Here is a 19,691-nt window from a genome sequence, read left to right as displayed (position 1 = left end):
CATAGAAACCTAGACTGTGTAAATGATTATGCATCCCTTTGCTCGGGGCCAGACGCCCGAAGCCGCCCTAGGCAGCAGGTTTCTGGACCATGTGTTTTAGTACTTCTCTGTTTATTCTCTTTTATTAATAAATTCTTCAAAGACAACGGCTTGTTGTTACTTAATTATTTGCTTAACCCCTCACCAGCAACATACTATTTCCATGACAAAAACTAAGCAGCTTGTTCCTTTAGACATGTAACTTATTCTACATGTTTTACTTCGATATCCATCACAATGAGACCCAAGGGCTTGTGGCACTTCATGCCTGCATTTGTTTAATATAATTTCCACCAATTCCTTCTGCTCTCCACATTAACCCTTCTCTTTTCCCACTCCTTCAATTCACTGAAACGGGCCTGTAACCTAATCTTACTCATGCTCCAGCCTTGCAACACAAGTACTTTTCCTGCTAACGTTCTGTCATCATCTTCCAAAATGCATTGCAGGCAGCAGAAAGCAGTAAAAATTGATTTTACAAGTCCATATTTTACAGAGATCCTCCCTGCTTGGAGTTCATGTTTGCCAAATTTACAAAGTGCCGTGGCAGAATTATAAAAGCTTTGGTTTTGTGTTACATGACTTGTGTGACTGCTAAAAAACAAGAATACAAAGCCCATTTCAACCAGCATGTGACCCAATTACGAGGCGTCAGATGGATGTCCTTTTTCCCGTAAAGAGACTGTGTGTGCTAGTTTTCGACGCTCTGGAATGCTTCACATACAAGTGGATTGTGGGTGAGTAAGACTAAAGCGGGTGGACAGAAGAACAACTTTGCTGTTTTAACCCTTTCTGAAAACATAAAACCGGTAGCCTGGCCCTGTCTTTATGCTAAGCTGAGCTAATTGGCGGCTGACTGCAGCGTCATGACGAGAGAGTGCCATCCATCTGTTCGTGTAACTCTTGGCAAGAAAAAAAGTTTACTTCCCAAAATGTTAAACTGTTCCTCTAAGAAAAATTCAAATGCCATGCAGTCTAAGACAGAAAAGGATATCGTTCCAGAACCAGTAGAACCAGGTGGTGTACATCCAGAACTTGGTGGCCAGGTAGATTCCCAGAGGGAGAGCACTGTGCATAGAGTGATCAAAGAAAGCCCTGCACAGAGAGAGGAGAGGAGGGTTGGAGTTATCAGCAGTATTTCTTAAAATGGTCATCTGTTATTTTTCCATGACTTTTTCTCATTTCTGCTCTGCACTTGTTGTCAGTCAAATAGTGCGCACGGTACTAGGATGTCTGCTTCAAACTGACTCCTTTTACACAATTATAATAACTGTTAGTGTTAAAGGATAATTCCAGTTTATTACAATTTACTTATTTTTATGGTTTTGGTAAAAATTATACTAGGCCAGAATTTTCTTTTATGTCATCTATGGGCATAACTCCCACTGCAGACTCTGCTTCAATAAGGGTCAAGGTGCTCCCAGCAGATGTGAAACCTGCTCACTGTAGCAGATGTCGACAAATACGAGTCTTTGATCTGAATCCTGCAGTCAGACAGCAGCGAAAATAAACCAAACCACGACCAGATGACACACTGCAGTTGGACTTACCAGCACTTTTATTCACAATTGTTTTTTCACCAAGTATTCCAAGAATCTCAGTAAAGATAAAGCACACTGGCTTTGACTTGTGTTTGATTACGTGTGTGTTTGCGTGCAAGAATATGTGCATGTACAGTTTATGTGTTGGTGCTATAGATAGAGACTGCGTGTATTTAATGGTGTGTCAAGTGCATGTGTAATAGTATATTTGCATGCGTGCGCCAGGAGATCTAAATCTGACTTAATAAAGAAGTAATACAGATTTGATTTTGAAACATCATCTCACAACATGTAAATGCTGAATCCAAAGTTGACTAAAACATGCCATAATTGAGAATACTGTAACTTTAACTCGAGGCAATAAATAGCAATTAAAGCAAAATCTGACTAAACTACCCTGTGATTAAATTAACATAATTAAGTATTTAGATACTAAATGGCAGGAAAAAGACTGCTAGAATATTTGCGTACAGAACACATAGGTCACACAGTACAGGCTTTACATGTGTGTGTGTAGGTGTTATTTATGTGACTGAGACATACTTGGAGAGGAACTGCACAGCGACCCAGACGCCGGCGTACATGAGGCCCTTGATCAGCCAGGAGTCAATGTCTAAGTTAGCGATGAAACCAACTAGCCAGATGACCAGGAAGGGTGTTCCCAGCATCACCTTCTGCCTGAACTCCTGCAGGGGGAGGAGAGGAAGGAGACAGATGGATACAGGTGGCAAATACGGGGTGATGGAAGAAAATAAATAAATAACAGGAAGGTAGGACATGTAGAAGGAGAGAGAAGATGTGTAATAGAAGTGGTGAAAAAGAAGGAAAGAAAAGAAAGAGATTGGGAGAAAAAAAAACATTGATGGGTTTCAGAGATGATAACGTAGAGATGGAAAGAACGATTAATAAGAGACAGGTGAAAGTTAGACAAGAGAACCAGACACAAAGCATTTTGTAGTTATAGAGGGTTTTGTAAAAGTGAAAATGTGAGGTAGAATAGATGTCAGTCAGGGTAACGGTAAATGGACTGCAATTACATAGCGCCTTTCTAGTCTACTGACCACTCAAAGCACTTTACGCTACATGTCACATTCAGCCAGTCATGCACTGATGGCTGCGGCTGCCATGCAAGGTGCCAACAGCTCATCACACATCTCTTGAGCCCCTCATCTACCTCCTGAGCCACAACTCCCTCATGAATCATGACTTTAAATATCTAAGATACAGTACGCATTTCCAATAGTCTCTTTTTGAAGCTACGGTGACTGACAGGGTTGGGTATCGTTTGGATTTTTTATGTTTCCGGTGCCAAATTGAGACTTTTAAAACAGTTCTGGTGCCTAAATGGTGCCTGAACTGATACTTTTTAAATACTTTTTTTTTTTTTTTATCAATTTGCTATATCTAAAATTCTTTAAATTGAACAATATATTAGCTGTTTAAAGTATGCTTAAATATCAACATAAGTAAATACAAAACACAATGAATTAAACATGACAAATTCACAATATATAAAACCTAAACCACCTAACACTTCTGCAGTAATTTAACACTAAATAACAGTTACATCACTAACAGCAAAATCAATTTTGAGTTGGTACACTGTTAATGACTGTTGTATTCGTGAAAGGCAGAAAGGGCTGTTTATTGTAGTCACTCTGTTCTCCATTGTTTCCAGGAGATCAGTGAATGTCTGATGTGTAGAAGCCTGTCAATCATTTATTTTCCTTTTTATGATTGGCAGATGGTTAAGGGGGGCGGTTCTTTTTGTTCCTGCTAGCTTTGGGGAGGGTGTGTGTTAGCCGCGAGACAGAGAGGGTGACAAACGAGAAAAGTTCACACGTGTAGCTCGCTGTTGAGCCAGGTTTGTTTCTTCCTTTATAGGCTGCGGCTGGTGGAAGCCTGTATTGTTGTAGCATTAATAAAGGCCGAGCAAAAGCGGCAGTTGTCTTGGAGCCTTTCATTTAGGGACGCTCCATTTGGTAACGTTACTGTGGTGAATGGCGGAGACACTTCTTACGTCCGTTTTGGAGCACCAGAGGGAAAATATTTCAATTGATACATTTAAGTGGCACTGAAATTTGCGTTGTAAATTGTCTCTTGTAGATAGCGGTCATATAGAAATCGTTTCCATATTGGCACAGGGTTTCGGTATCCAACCCTAGTGACAGACACCAGTTTGTTTTGAATATATATCAATATTATGTTATTAATTCCAATATATACTGCACAATAAACAGCAGACATGGTATAGATTTATTTATTTTTGAGGAAGTTATAATGTTTGGGTCTAAAGAGTCAAGTGACCAAAATCCTTGCTATGTGAAAATAGCATTACATCTTTAGTAGCCTTTTTGTTTTTAAAAACACACTTGGCTCTCTAGACAGTGAAGACATAAAGAGGAAGCTAAGCAGCAATCCAAGCAAGTTAGATGAATTCCACAATTGGCCTGTGAAGCTCTACTCACTACAGCACTGACACTAGGGATCTAAAGTTGAGACCACAGTGTGCTGCAAACAAGTCTTCAATCTACTTGTGATATGTATAAACACAGTGACACAGTCAATCTCTACGCACAGAAGGGGCATCAATTTTAGTTGTCTATTTGTAATCAAAGTTACTGTCTAGTTCTAAAATTTACCTTAATTAACTTATCATTTCCCAGCAGACACGTGAAAGGACAACGACACATTTAAGCAGAGTTAGAACAGAGTTTTAAGAAGCAACAACAATAACAAGTTCATACATGTATAGAAACAAACAGACAGATGAAATGACCAACCACAGATCCGTTAGTTTGCTGTATCGCACACACCGGCAGGTAACCAAGTCAATTTCTGATGGTCCCCTCCTCATTTCTTTGACTTTGAAAACAATTGTGCTCAAGTTCAAAGTTTGAGTAGAAGATCTTATTTATCAGGAGACCCGCTGTGGTCAGAGCAGATGCTATACAAGTTACATTGTTCCTGCAGTTTCCGGTAGTTGTATTGTTGAACGTAACCTGTCATTTAAGTAGAGTTGTCTCCTTCCTGTCTGGTTGTCGGATCGGGGATTAGCAAAATAGTAAACTGGTGACAAACGGGCAGCTTCAGACTGAAAGGTAATCACAACCCCAGACATGGTGTGATACTGCAGCAGTGGAAACGTTCAGCCTGGACAGTCTGGTCTGAGCATGTCTGTCTGAACTTTCACAGAAATGGGTAGTCAAACAGGGAGCGACGAGGCTTGTGTGTGTGTGTGTGTGTGTGTGTGTGTGTGTGTGTGTGTGTGTATTTCCAGCAAAGGATAGATGGTTAAATTTGATCCAACTAAACGGATTTAAAATTTTCTGTCTGTTTCAAATTTGAGCAGTAGCCCAAAGCTCACACTGCTTGATGTTTTTTCTAATCTTTGACCGCCTGCCCTTCTCTTTTGATGTATAATGTTATACATCAAAATATATTTGGAGCATGTGTTTGAAGGTGTGTGTGTGTGTGTATGTGTACCTTGTCCATCTTCAGTCTCTTCAGGTAGGATGGGCTGTCGTAGCCTTTGGCCTGCCGCGCTTCCTGTAAATGATTGATCATCCAAACGTTCTTCCTTTGCTTGGCAAGATCTAGCGGCGTTTCACCCTAAAAAAACAACAACACACCAGTCTGTACACATTCAGCATCACAAAATACTCAAAATACTCTGGCTACTTTTTCCACCCTTCTTAGTGACAGTCTAATTTGTCTAAATACATTTTACTGTTATCAAATAATACGGCAATACAGGTGGATGACAGTGGATCAAGCCACGAGGAAGGCATTACCTTGATGTTCTGTGCATCCACGTTAGCGTTGGCGTCCAGCAGCAGGCTGATGACAGTGGTGTTGCCAGCTAGCACGGCCCAGTGCAGCGCTGTGTTCTTGTGGTATTTGTCGCCCAGGTTGACAGACACGTTGAAGGTCAGTAGCAGCCGAGTGGGATCCACACTGTCACAAAGAGGACAAAATCAAGACAAGCCGAGTCAAACCTGACAAACAGGCGTGTCGACAGGAGGACAAAGACAACATGAAGTTGCTTAACATGAAAGTTCTGGATCATTTGTTTAAATTACACTTTCTGTGACATAGGAGGTAAATGGTGATTAGGGCTGCAACTGACCCGAATATTTATTATATTATCTGATTTGCAATAATTTCTAACAGCTCACGGCGACATCTTCAAATGTCTTGTTGTATTTGAACAACAGTCGGTCATGTATGACAATAACTCATCAAATGCTCACATTTGAGAAGGTGGAATCAGATACTTTCATGCATTTTTGCATGAAACAGCAACACATTTTAACTATTTTAAATTACAAAATTTAAAGCAGAAATGATCCCCCAGAAAAATTGCTTATCAGAGAATATTCAGATAAAGCTGAGCCACAGTATTGGGACTAGTTTCCCTGTGTTAGCAGTCTGTCTGATGAATGACAACTGATTTATACATGAAGCAGTTGTGTGTGTGAAAGGCAGATTTTAGTGCAATTATACATAGTGCAAGCATCAGTATTTTAGACATTTTCCAGGCATCGGTTTCTTGATTTGAGGTTGAAATGTATTAAACATTAAGTTTCACCACGTCATTAAGAATTCTTGTCGAGGAAGACCGAGCCAGAACAGTAAATCATCGTAAAGCTGTAGCAGCAACTGTGGGGCACAGCTACACAAATTCTAAACACACACACACACACACACACACCTGTGTGTCCTGTAAGCCGCCCACATCAGAGGAGTCATGCCGTTCTGATCCATCATGTCCACATCCTGATAAGAGTAAAATATACCAGAAGTGAAGGAGTTGAAGGAGAAGTTAGAGGTGGAAAAGAGAAGTAACAGGGCTCCCCCTGATGGAAAGAACCGGTACAAAATGCTATAAAACCCAAATAACACAGACAGGAAAATGAGATTATAAAGCAATGGCGGTTGTTAAGTTCCTATTTTAGCAATTACCATTTAAAAAGATAATGATGGACAATAGTAATGACACTGGACCTGTCAAACAAGCACGTTCGCTGTTGTGAAAAGGACCAGCTTATGCATTTTAAAATTATGTTATTTTCCTGCCAAATAAGCGGCAGTGTTGGTTTTACCTACCTGTCCTTTTGCGATAAGATAGGCCACGATGGAGGTGTGGCCGAACTGAGCGGCCAGATGAACGCAGCTGCAGCCTTCGCCATCAATCAAGGACGGGTCTGCGCCGTATTTCATGAGCTGCACCACCATGGATAGATGGCCTTGTCTGGGAGAAGATAAACACAAAGCAGGCATCGATTTAAAAGAGATACAGCTGTAGTTTGGTGAAAACAGACAGTAACATGCAGGAACAAATAACTCCGGTCTTTTCGACATTTGAGGTGAGGAAGGCAAAGCCATTCTCATCACCCACTAAGAAGCTTGGTCGGTGACCGTCTAAAGATCCTGGCTGCAGACATCCAGCGCTGAACTCCAGCATGTGTCTAAAAGGCTGAATACAGACAGAGGGTGGCTCGGGGCCTTTTAAAGGTCACTGGCCAGTTGGGGGGGGGACAGGACTCCTGAGTGTCTGTGTAGCAGGGATTCTGAGGATGCCTGTAGCCAAACCTATCAATAATTCAGGATGAGAGCCCCCCTGTCTGCTTTGGACAGGGGTGGGGTGGTGCTCATGTGACCTGTTCCTTCTCACAAGTTACAGCATGCCTGAGTGATCGTTACAAAGTGGAAGACGAGAGGAGGAAATAGAAGACCTTTAACAATTGAGTGGAAATGGGGGATAATGTCTTCAAATGGGCTCATGTGCCGTGTTCACGAGGAGTCTTTCGGCGTCCAATTACCGTTGCCTAGCTGCGGTGTTCTCACAACCTACCACTTGAATGCTAAACACATCGTGTTCATGTTGTTACCACAAGCTCCATTAGAAGGCAGCATTCCTAACAGTGTTGACTAGCAACAAAATATGTGGATTAAATATGCCCACCCAATGGCTGATTTGTTATCAGTGGTGGGTGTGTGTTACCTGGTGGCCCAGTGCAGGGGTGTGGAGTTGAGGTCTCCTCCCAGCTGGTCCACTATGGCTCCCTTTGATATGTAGTACCTGCACGTACAAACACAATCACCAGGTGAAATTTTATACTGAATTTGCTCCTGAATCTCCTCTTGTTGATTCTTGTTGATCTAATCTTGGTGTAGCCTGCAGAAGTGGTGCGACAATGGATAGATTGTTGGCTGGTCTTTTGATAAGAATAAAAAGCAGTAGGACATGACCAAAATATTAGAAATAAAACTGAAAACACGTCTGCCTTGCTGTACAATCAGCTGTTTCAATGTTTACCCTGGGAGGGCAATTGGTTTAGCGCTCATTTTCTAACCCTATTGCTGATTGGTCGATCTTGCGTCAACACTATTTTGCCGTCTTGATTAAAGGAAGGACTGTGCTTGACTTTAGAACTAAATATAACTCTTTGCATCTGTCACCATCTCCAGCTTCATACAAAACATGACGGGACTCACTTGACCAAGTCTATCCTGTTGTTGATGGCGGCCCAGTGGAGAAGCGTTACGTTTTCTTTGTCTGGCTGCCGAACATCGAAGCCCGCCTCCACCAGCTCCCTGCAACGCTCGAAGATGCCGTACCTGAGGAAGAAGGGCAGAGGGGGATTAAAGTCTCCTCGCACACAAATAAATGTGCAAACACAGATAAACAGGGTTAAATACATTAAACCTAGACACACTGACAAAATGCACACCTACATAAAAACACACACACAAAAACTGACAACATAAAAACACTGATAAACGGATACTCGGGCTCTAACAAGACCCCCACACTGTGCCCTAACTTGGCACTGGCTGTCTTTAAACAGATATTCTTAACCTCAAATCAAAACAAGTTAAATCTGCCGTTGTCAAATGTAACAACATCTCAGACAACGCTTTTGTTATCTTATAAGGCAGACACTTCCACATCTCTCCTCCCCCCTCCTACATTCCCTCTTCATGTTCTGAGCTTGTGAATTACTTCTTTAAAATGTGCTGAATCAGAAAACCACAGTCGAAAAACAGTGTGCCGTTAGTTCTGGAATTAAAATTTGTGGTGTCCCTACAACAGAGAGTGCCTTCCCTACAGTTTTTACATTTTCCCATGTTGTGTCATTCAACCGCACTAACAGTGAGCAGGCAGTCAGACCCAGTTGTACGGTTGCCCCGCCATTTTGTGGTGCCTCCGCTGCCTCACATTGGTGGCAAGCTAGTGTGGTGATTTGTTGCAGTTGTAGAGTAACAATGCTTCCTAACATATGGCGAGCGAACTCTAGCAGATGGAGCGTGAAAAACTGTCCAGATATACTACGATCGCAGGAATGTCTGCAGGAATGTATGGCAGGATGTCGCAGGAAATTAGATTGAGATTTCTCCCTCTGCAAATGAATCACTGTCTAACTCACTTATTCATAACTAATTTAATTTCCTTCCAAACCTCTTTGCCACCATATGAGGATATCCTTGTAAAAAAGGGTGCTGTGGATCATACAAGATGTGCTGCTTCTCAACCTCATAAATGAGTCTCGTCATCCATGTTGACTGCTGAGTGGAGGGCAACTTTGACTTGTAGGGTGTAGAACCCAAAATACTTTCACACACTGCTTCCCAGATGTTTTGCTGTCATGATTATCCCATCAGCATGACCTAGTGTCGTCCTCCGTGTTTATTAATTAGCTTAGTTTACTGATACAGTATGCTATAGCTCAAGCAGATCTAAGAGTGCCCTCTGTCAGACCATAAGGGAAAGTACTTTCTTTGCAGCAACAGTCTGTTGCGCTTATAGACTGTACATTTTTAATTTCAAAAGGTCATTACAGCTGGAGTATTTTTCCCCCCAAATTCGAATGAAAGTTTAAAGTTACAATAAAAGCCTTTCTGAGACTGAACGTGTGAATTATGACCATGACAAAACAAATTCATGCATCATTTCTTGAGGTTGCATTAAAATCTGACTGTGTGACCACATGAGACAACAACACATATATTATCCACTCACTGTGTGGCTTTGACAATGTCCCAGGTGCTGTAGTCATCCACATGGTTTTTACGACTAACAGTCTCACTGTAGCCGTGGTTGTAATGACTCTGCGGTTTGATTTCCTGGAAGAACAAAAGAGAGGGAGAGAAAGAAAAACAGCGTTAACAGTTAAATCACTGGCAGGTGGGGTGTGTTCGTTGCAGTATATTATATACTTAATTTATAATACAGAAAACAGGTGAGTAAAATCCATCACGTAATTTATTTCACAATATTAATTTTATGGAAATTCAACTGCAAAACTGTTTAAATAAAAATAGCCCAATAATGCCATGAAGCAGACCTGCTGGATGTTATGCAACATTTATGTACACCTAGACCTGCAACAATTAGTCCATCAATCAATTAGTTAATCGACAGAGAATTAATTGCCAACTATTTTGATCACAGATAAATTGTTTCAGTTATTTTTCAAGGTAAATGCAAGTTGTGTAAATGTTGTCTAAATGTAAGTTCTCTGGTTCCAGCTTCTCAAATGTGTCAACTTTTTCAACCTCAAATTTGATCTTCTTTGTCATATAGGACAGTAATTTGAATATCTTAAGGTTTCAGACCGTTAGTCAGACAAAATAAGCAAACTGAATACATTACAATAGCCTTTGAGAATGTTTTATACAGACAAACAATTAATCAAGAAATATGAAAATAATCATTAGTTACAGCCCTAAACCCAGAGATATTTAGGGGACAGGTACCAAAGTATAAACAGTATGGCAAAATCTATTACAGTAACACACTTTTTTATTGTCTTGGTACATCCTGTCATTTGCTCAATTTATAGAAAGTAACTGGAAGCTGTATTTTTATTACTGCCTACTTGTCCAATGTTGAGAACATCAGGTACAAACTGAGACTAAACTGATGTAGCCTGCAGCTCTGTCCTGTACAGACTGATTCAATTATTTTTCAGTTTTCAGTCTGAAAAAGTGGTTTTGGAAAAGAAAGGATGAAGGTGACCGGAGGAGCTGAGGTTAGTAAAACTAATTAGTGATGCAAACTAGTCCTGTTAAGCTAATGAGGAGACGTTTCTTTTGGATTTTAATGTGCAAATAAAATGCACCTCAGAAGGGAGGAGGTTTCTCATGTTGCCTATTTTTATATTAATGTCTACAGATAAATGTCAGAAGCTGTAAAATGAAGACACAAAAGGCAAACAGTCGTATCTATAATGATTCTGAGGTCATATTATCAGGTTTTCCTGCCGTTAAGGCTTAGGGCTGATGCCCAAAACATGCTGTGCCATCACTGTAAAATCCCTGTGGAGCAACAGGACCAACCAAATTAGTTTCTCCAGATCTAAAGGTTGTAGTGGTGGGTGCTGTTTGTCCTGCCCCTGTTGCTGAAAAAAATCCTAGAGGAAACACTGACTGTCATATGGCCAAACCTTTCTACAGAACATTAGATGAGAGATTTAGGGAGGATGACATATTCTGTGTGTGACATCTCACATGTTGAGAAAAGTCGGAATTGTGTGACATGTAAAACCTTTATTAATTGCTGAAATCAACATTTGTTCTACCTGTGGCTCTTCTAGAGGCTGACATTTTTTCAGAAATCCTGTGGGTCACAGGAGCTGGATGGGACAGGAGTGAAAATCCACTCCCCTGCCACCCTCTAGCCTTTTCTGCTACGACAATTCAAATGTCTGTGAACAATGTCTATCAGCTTCAATTGGGAACAAGAAACAAGAGTGCTCTAATGCTTGCAAGACTAGCAAGATTTTTTCACAGAGCAACACGACATGTGTAGTACAGGATGGACAGGCTGGGCAAGCCAGAAATACAACACCTCCAAGAGATATAACTGATCACAACATTAAATGGGGGGGGGGGGGGCAACAGGACTCAACATGCAGGACAGGCATGTTGAGTCCTGCTGCTGCTGAAGATCTAATCTATCACACAGATGTGGTGACTGTGCTACTGACATTCAATTATCCTCCATAGTGACGCCAAGGAAACCATAATTAGCCTCCATCATCCGGAAACGAGGGCTGCATCTGGTAAACGCAGAGCACCCACACTGCTCTTTTGCCATTCTGACGCTTTACTTTGTGAACAAAAACTGAGGCCAATGTTAAACTGAGTTAAGTCACTTCTAATTTATTGTCATAGAGAAACACAAGTCATTAAATTTTAAATTAAGAGGTAGACAGAAATAACAATTTTGCAATCAAATTTGGAGTCAAAACTGTGATGCGTGATCTGACATCACCCATAATGTTGCTATTTCAACATCACCGCCTTAAAAAGCGCAATACTTTGGTCAACTTTCGAGCAGGCATTCAAGCCTTTTTGGCTGTGCTGCTGCTCGCACACATATAACGCTGAGGAATAACGAGGCGGCTTTTAGAGGGGGCGAGAACATGGCAGGCCTGTGCGGAGCTGCTGTGTAGCATGAGGCGAGACGGCCACAGAGATGTGTGGACCATCTTGCCTCTAAGTTTAGCTTGGGCTTCCCTACAGAGCTAAAAGGATGTGCTGAGACAGCTTTTCTGCCACCATGGGGAATGGTGGTGGAGTGGCAGGAAGGAGAGGGTGCATGAGAAAAACTAACACAGACAGATTGCGTTTTACACTTGAATGGAGACTGGGATCAATCTTAGGAAGTTATCTTATTGTCATTTTTTCTGACCAATATTGTGATTGCCAATTTAAATTGTGATTGTTTTTAATAAATTCAACTAAAGGCCTGTATCATCCATGTTTACTAGGAATGGGTCACAGTTACCGAATAGTCGTTAAATGATAAAAAAAATAAACAAATAGTTCTTTACTAGCAAGCAGTCGTCTTCTTTCATGCATTTGTTGGTGCATTGCTGCGTTTCTTGGCGCACTGCAAAGTAGATCAGTGGAATACTGTGACACCACTGGCCCGTAAAAAACAACAACAAAAAAAAGAACTTCTACAGCTCCATATCACTACTAGAGGTCAAAAACTTTGCAGGTTACCTCTAAACACTGACTGGCTAGAGCTTTATGACACTGTTTAATTATGTTACTTGATAATTGCACTTTCAAAATTCAAATAATTTTTCAAATTGCAATTTTGATGTAAAAACAATGAATCATTCAGTTCACCTATATTATTACATAACGGTCCAAAAAATGCAACACATCTACATTTCTCTTCCACTTTGAATTCTGGGAAACTATTTTCTGTTGCTACTTTACTAGTGCTTCGTGATGCACCGATACGATACTGATATCAGCTGGTGCTGACTCAAATAGATGGATCGGGTATCGATGACTGTGGGACCAATCTATCAAATTCAATTACGCATATACTAAACGATGCGGCAGCACTCCTCTGAACATTTTGCTAGGAGAGCTAACGTAGCATTTTGTTTTACAAAGTTAGGAAGCAATGTTTAGGTCAAGCCTGATGTTGCCTTACACAGTGTTTCCCGCAGGATTTTAAGTGACTAAGTGATTTTTGTCTTTGTAAAGAGAGAAAATGACAGGATAAAGTCGCTAACCTGCCTGTCAGCTCGCTCTGGTTTCAGTGGATTTACCATAAAAGCTTGAATACGTGTGCACTCCAAATTAGCTTAATCGCCTTCTCACAAACAGAAACAGAAACAGACCGTTAACGTTACCGTAGTTGCCTCGAAAGAAAAGTGGTTGAGCGCGCGAGCTTACAGCAGCGCCCACAAAACCCAACGTTAGAAGTCCTCTTACATGTATAGCAATTGTAAGTCACTTTGGAGAAAAGCGTCAGCTAAATGAATAAATGTAAATGTTATAATGAGATGTGTAAAAATATTTTCGGTTCATTTTGAAACTATGGTGGAACAAATTAGACTGTGGAGGGCCTTGGAAACACTGCTTACACATAAAATAATGATTCTCAGTCTCTTCCTCACAGTGAGGAATACAGCTTATTCATTTTACACTGGATAGTTCATCTGCAGGGGACAGATGTGGATTTAACCAGAGCCAGGATGCCAGTGTGCCATATAGGTGCCCCCAAAAAGAAATTCAACTAAAAAAATACATTCCCACAATCTTTGAAGTAGCAAAGCTACTTTCAATATCCTGTTTTCATAAGAAATCATATGAAATTACAGAAACATCACGTAATAAAATAAATACAGTAACCTTAGAAGCATTACCAATCACAATATGCGATAGTCAAACCTCAAAACCTACTTAAATGTTACTTAAGATAATGCATTTACAAACAGCCTAATGAGCTTTAATTCCTAGATCCCAAACATTACATGATACTACCATGATAATACAAGAGACAAATGAGAAAAACAGAAGCTAAGACCAGCAAAGGAGGGATTTTATTTTTGAGAGTAAATCAGACTGAGGGGGAGGATGTGAAAGAGGAGATGGAGGAGGCCATTTCATATTTTTATTCCTGTATTTTTCCAGTGTCAAAGCTGCCAGGAGGCGTTTGTTCTTTTCATTGCCAAGTTTTGGTCATTTATAAATCCATACAATCTGTTTCAGCTTCCCCATGTGCTATTCAGACTAGTTTAGCTGCCTTAGAAAAGGTAAGTAGTCTCTCAGTTGTGATTGTGACTGTTCTGAGCTTTTTTTTCTTTCCTACAACTGACTGACAAACAGAAGCCCAGGAAAAATAGCCTTCGTCTGGATATTCAATTGAGGGAAAGCGCTCGCAATTCCTCTAAAGAAAAATTGCTTCCCTTTCAGGTCTAGTGACAGGGGGAAGAGGACCCGGCTTTAAATCCTCAGACACTAAGCGTTAAATAACTTTCTCCATCTCAACCTTCTGTGGAGATAACCTTTGACCCCTTACCAGTCACAGTGGCCCCACTCCTTCTCTTCATTCCCTCCTGCCATCTAAAAAGCTGATGATGGCATTTCTAACTGTGGTGATAATTGCAGCCTGTGCATTTTTTCGCCTCTTAATTATGTACCTGTTTTCTGGTGATGCATACAACTAGACAGGCAGCAGTGACAATAACTCCATTTAAACACATTATCCATTTCATGCTAACCACTGATTTTAAGTTGGAACCTCATCTTTTCAGTGAAGCAGCAGGTTTGGCTTCTGTCAATGGAGCTGGTCAGTGAGACATATGGCAACAACTCCCTGGGGGAGGGGGTGGTCACGTGCCTTCAGCTAAAATTGTTCAAGAGCACCATTTCTGAAAATGCATGTTTACACGGTTGATTTGTCATTTTACAACAAAAAGGTTGTATAATGAGATGAAGTTTGAAGTTTCCTTTTGCTACTCACAAAGAGCCAACGTTATATACACAAATAATAAAATTATGTAAAAAAAAAAAAAATACTACTATTTTGCATGGTGGAGCGCTGAGGAGGAATTTAAGAGTCTCTCAGCCTGGGGGAAGAAGCTGCTCTGAAGTCTGGTGGTACTACAGCAGAAACTTACTATATCTCTTCCCAGAAGGCCACAGGGTGAACAGGCTGTGAGTGCGGTGAGTACTGTATTTTATGATCCTTTGGGCTCTGCGCCGGCACCTCACCAATATTGCTGTTGCTCGGTAGATGGGCACCAATTATCTTCTGAGTGGTTTGCACCTTCTGCCAGGGTGCAAGCATTAACTTTTTCTTGAACAGCAAAATAGTGAATGATTAAACTTTACCAGCAACCATTGTTTTTTTGGCTGGTGAGGGAAGCAAATTTACCATCCACTTCCATACTTTAACTGGCTGGTTGCTAGTGCTAACTTTGCACCCTGCTGCTGCAGAGCCTTCTAGTACTGGAATGATGTTGTGATGTGATGTTTCCAGTCAGGATACTTTCTATTGCTCCTCTGTAAAAGCTGACCAGAACTTGCCTTTCCTTAAGAAAAACATCTGTTTCTGAGCTTTCTTCACCTGCTCCACCTTCAGTTTGAGACCAACATTTACATTTTAATTGGGAAAACTTACAGCAGAAAACAAAAAACCATAATGGTTTTATTCACGGTCTGTGCAATGATGACTTTGCTGAGACTAGATTGCACTGTGTTCTCCCTCTTGCAGCCACTGCTCACAACCAGATTTGATCTTAAAGGAGCCATTTCTAGGCACTAATTCAATATTCAAAGCACAATTTAAATCTATGGTTCATAGGGGAAGCAGAAACGCAATTTTTATGAGGAATGATCCACTAAAACAGAATGCACAATTTCCACTTTGCACTACAAGTGAAATTTCAAACGAAGTCGCTGAGCACCTTTACGTGCCTTTTATGGAAAAAAGCTCATTTGCACTTTCAAATGAGATTGTAAATCAGGGACACAGATCGTTTACATTCCTCGAGAGAGGAAATGTTTGGATTCAACATGTTGAACTGGTTCAAAGAAAAGTATGCGCATGTCCCTTCTGAATAAGCAACTACACTTCCTTTAACGGCTCTTAGGCTTGGGCAATCTTCTTTATTTTCATATCATGGCTTCTTGAGATCACGGAAGGGCGATCTGATCACGAGGGGTTGGTGTTACGTTGCAGCATCCCAGTGAAATGCCAACATGGAAGAAATAGGCTTATTAGCTTCAAGAGGAACCACCAGAAACATCTGTAAATGCACAGTACAGTGTTTCCACAGATGAATTACTAGCTGCGTAAATCGCTTCCTGTGTGAAAAGGCATTTACCGTGTGGTGCTTCCACAGATTCCAACCTAAGAGAGGAGCAGCTTTAAGCAAACACTGTATACGCATACAGGAAAATAAACTCAATGTACGATGAAGCCACTACTGTCAGACATATCGTTCAATAACAGGTAGATGTGTGGCCAAAAAGTCATATTGTGAATGCTGTGGCACCTCTCTAACTCCGTGGCAGTTTACCTTTTGAAAACACATTCCTGTACTACAGAGGTCAACTGCGTAAAAATCAAACTTTCTGAGACCCATTATACCGTGACATTGGCTTAGGGCTGGGCAATAAACCAATAATGAGAATTATCGCAACATAATTTTCCTCAATACCAATATAATAATTGTTCAATATATCGTCAATAAATATTTGGTTTAATTCATATGAATCACAAATAAATTAGCACCTAATTTTTCTATTATAATATTTATTTTGTTGAGGAAAAGGGACTGAAAAAAGACTTACTAATCATATTTGTTTAAAACTTTTTTATATCATAATAGTTTTTGATTGTTCTCCCTCAGATTTAAGTGATCCACTGTTTGGCATCAAGTGTTTGTCCCATTCTGACCATAAAGAAAAGTCGAACCACGTAATTAACCATCTGGTTTCTTGATTTTTCAGTCAGGAGCAAAAATCAGCCTTTAAACTTGAAAGAAATAACGATGACATTTATCGTGATAATTATCGATATCGAATGATATGAAATGTTTTTATCGTGATAACATTTTTGGCCATATCGCCCAGCCCTACATTGGCTGCATTTTTACCTCTTTCAATCTCTGCTGTCTGTGCATTATACTTCAGCTGACAATAACCAGGCACCTTTTCCTTCCTGTGCTTTTGGATTTGTGTTCCTGTATGCAATGTCAAGCACTATATCAGCCTCCAACACTAAATCCACACTGACAAGTCTAGGTCCCAGTCAGGTCGAGCAGTGACACCCACAAAAACAAACAAAAGACGGAATCACTAACAATTACTTGTGGCAAGGGAGCAAAGAATAAAAGGTAAATATATTGCCATTATTTGCGAGGACCCTCCCACTGAAAAATCTAATCCTTCCCAAGTGACAAAGAGGAAAGATCTTCAACAGTCAGCTCAGACTAACAGCAAGACGACTGCGTCAGTCTACACCTGAATTATATGGTTATAGTTCCAAAGAGAGGAAGCGTTAGAGTTGGGCCAGTACAAAAAATGTTCAGGAGAATTGTAGTAACATTTTCCATCATCCCTAGTGTTGGACTGAGTACTCTGTTAAGTTTGCTCTGTCAAGTTGCAAAATGCAAATGACACTTTTTCTTAGTGGTTGTAAGGTGTCTGTTCAGAACATAATGGTAACTGTCACTTTTGTTCTAGTTTAAATTAACTATTGGCTGCTATACTTCCTACCTCCCCTGTGCTGAACCTTATTATAGGGTTCACATTGCTGTTCACTAACTTCAGTCGGTCGCATAAAATCAAACCGGAATAAATCCTCTAGGCCATACAGCTTTCATAGAGAAAATGTGCACATGACAGCGTCTTGTAAGCATATTAAGCATGCTGAACTAGTGACCCAGTCTGTCCCAAATAAAGCCATATGCACCTAACTGCCAAACAACATTAACTCAAATTATCATTATCAGAGACCTGCTTTCAACCTTGGTTGGGAGGGGTGTTAAATGACCATATATTTTGGCCAATTTAGATAACATTATGCGGGTGTACCATAATTGTTTTGGTTGCGAAATGGTGTTATCTTTACCTGCAGTATTTAACTTAGAAAAGGTACTCATAAACTCAAAAAGAAAACAGGCTAAATCTCTAGTTTACATAAAGAGATGGAAGATAAAACTGCAAACTGTCTTCTTTTCTTTCCTTTATACAAGTAAAAACAAAAACACAGGATCAACATACAGTATATGCTTATGTACATACTGGCATAGTGTGTGAAGGCCAAAATGGCAAGTACATTTTGGTTTACAATAACCAAAACCTACATCTAATCTACACTTGTATTTTCACTACATACATAAACTCATCTTCCAGCATCTTGGGAACTGACTAGACATTAACGGCTTCCTCCTGAGACTGACAGGATTAACAGTTACTGTCCAAACAAGGTAAATTAGCCCACCTGACCTGCTGGCTCCAGACCAACAAGCTAAACAAGCTTGCTGTAAGAAAAACAAGCCAACTATCATTCTGGCAACTTACTATTTTTATTAAACAGAGCTCTTCCTGGTGGTTAGATCAGGGCATCTAATAACGAGGCTGTGTTGAGTATGCAAAACCTAACACAATCTACCATTACAAAAAGAGCCATGGCATGTATTGGTGCATACATGCTGTGTAGTCAGGTACACCTGTGTTTACCTGAGAAGGACAAAAAGGTGAATATACAGCCTCAGGCTTGTTATTAACATAATGTTAACAATCAACCATTCATACTCTATCCTCCTTTAAGATGGTGCCTTGGCTTTAAATAGGTTACAATTCCAAGTTAGCTAAAGAGAAGAACATTAAAGTAAGTTCTTGCCATGCTGAGATGAATGATTTTCAGCCAGTGCCATTTATTTCTGGAGTCATTATGGGATAAATAGGATTTAAACAAGTCATTTGTTTATCTTGACTCACGACATTTTAAATCCAAACGTAAGAAAACAACGATATCAGATGGCAGAAACGACGAATGCTAAATGACAAATTGAAAGATAACGTTAACTTACTGACAATCCCAAAAAGTGAAAGTGCTGGAACGTTAGGTTAGCTAGCTGAGGGGTCTGCAAAATGTCATAAGGAACGGATATGGTTTTCAAGAAGAGGGCGGATTTTTTGTAATCTTTTCTGTGTTTTTTTTTTTTTTTTTTTTACATTCATGGCTGTTAACATTATATGATTGTGACCGCCGGCTGGACACCACAGCTTAATATAACGTTACACATAAAACGTTACGCTTGACCCCAATTTTACATCAGCTAAACTGGCAGCCAGCGTTGGTGCTGGCTGCCAGTTTAGCAACAAAGCTACCGTCGTATGACTGTGAGAATTAACATTACTTTCCCATAACGGACCACACAGAGCTTACAATCTTGTTTACTAGCTGCACGGCATCACTACCACGGAAGGCACCACCTAGCTTAGCGTTAACATTAACACGAACATCTGCCCAGGCAGCGTTTCCTTGCTATGCAGCAGGAGGAGGGGGGCTAGCGTTAGCACCTTTAGCATCGTTAGCTACCTGCCACCCCCCACCGGTGGTTTTACAGGGGGCATCGGAGTTTCCAAAAGAAAGCACGGTAAAATCACACAGTCGCCCACACACAAACGGGTGTAATATGTTTTGTGTATGTTTGTGTGTCCGTGCGAAGGCATGAAGTCCAAGGACCATACCTCGGGGTGGAGAATAGGGACGCAGCCAGCTTCTTTCTCATATTCCTCCATAGCGTCGGCCATCTTGGTGGTGATGTACGCTGA

The 19,691-nt window shown here is 40.5% G+C and overlaps 1 protein-coding gene across 1 annotated transcript in view; it reads right to left on the bottom strand.

Annotated features, from left to right (window-relative positions):
* The window catches only part of zdhhc17 (zinc finger DHHC-type palmitoyltransferase 17), a 31,553-nt gene extending 11,883 nt beyond the window's left edge, over positions 1 to 19,670 (bottom strand). Inside the window, exons 1-10 of the mRNA XM_038738490.1 lie at positions 19,608 to 19,670; positions 9,607 to 9,710; positions 8,082 to 8,204; positions 7,588 to 7,665; positions 6,690 to 6,834; positions 6,295 to 6,359; positions 5,375 to 5,537; positions 5,067 to 5,192; positions 2,124 to 2,266; positions 1,034 to 1,134 (exon numbers count right to left, since the gene is read on the bottom strand). Of these exons, the coding sequence (XP_038594418.1) occupies positions 1,034 to 1,134; positions 2,124 to 2,266; positions 5,067 to 5,192; positions 5,375 to 5,537; positions 6,295 to 6,359; positions 6,690 to 6,834; positions 7,588 to 7,665; positions 8,082 to 8,204; positions 9,607 to 9,710; positions 19,608 to 19,670 (1,111 nt within the window). The remainder of the gene's footprint in view (positions 1 to 1,033; positions 1,135 to 2,123; positions 2,267 to 5,066; positions 5,193 to 5,374; positions 5,538 to 6,294; positions 6,360 to 6,689; positions 6,835 to 7,587; positions 7,666 to 8,081; positions 8,205 to 9,606; positions 9,711 to 19,607) is intronic.
* Positions 19,671 to 19,691: the final 21 nt, after the last annotated feature.

This window comes from Micropterus salmoides, unplaced genomic scaffold (genome assembly GCF_014851395.1).
Source record: "Micropterus salmoides isolate LMB-PRFRI ecotype aquatic unplaced genomic scaffold, ASM1485139v1 Ms_hic_scaffold_23, whole genome shotgun sequence".
In the NCBI taxonomy this organism is placed as follows: domain Eukaryota; kingdom Metazoa; phylum Chordata; class Actinopteri; order Centrarchiformes; family Centrarchidae; genus Micropterus; species Micropterus salmoides.
Note: the sequence above shows the minus strand (reverse complement) of the source record. Positions and strands in the feature narration are given on the sequence as shown.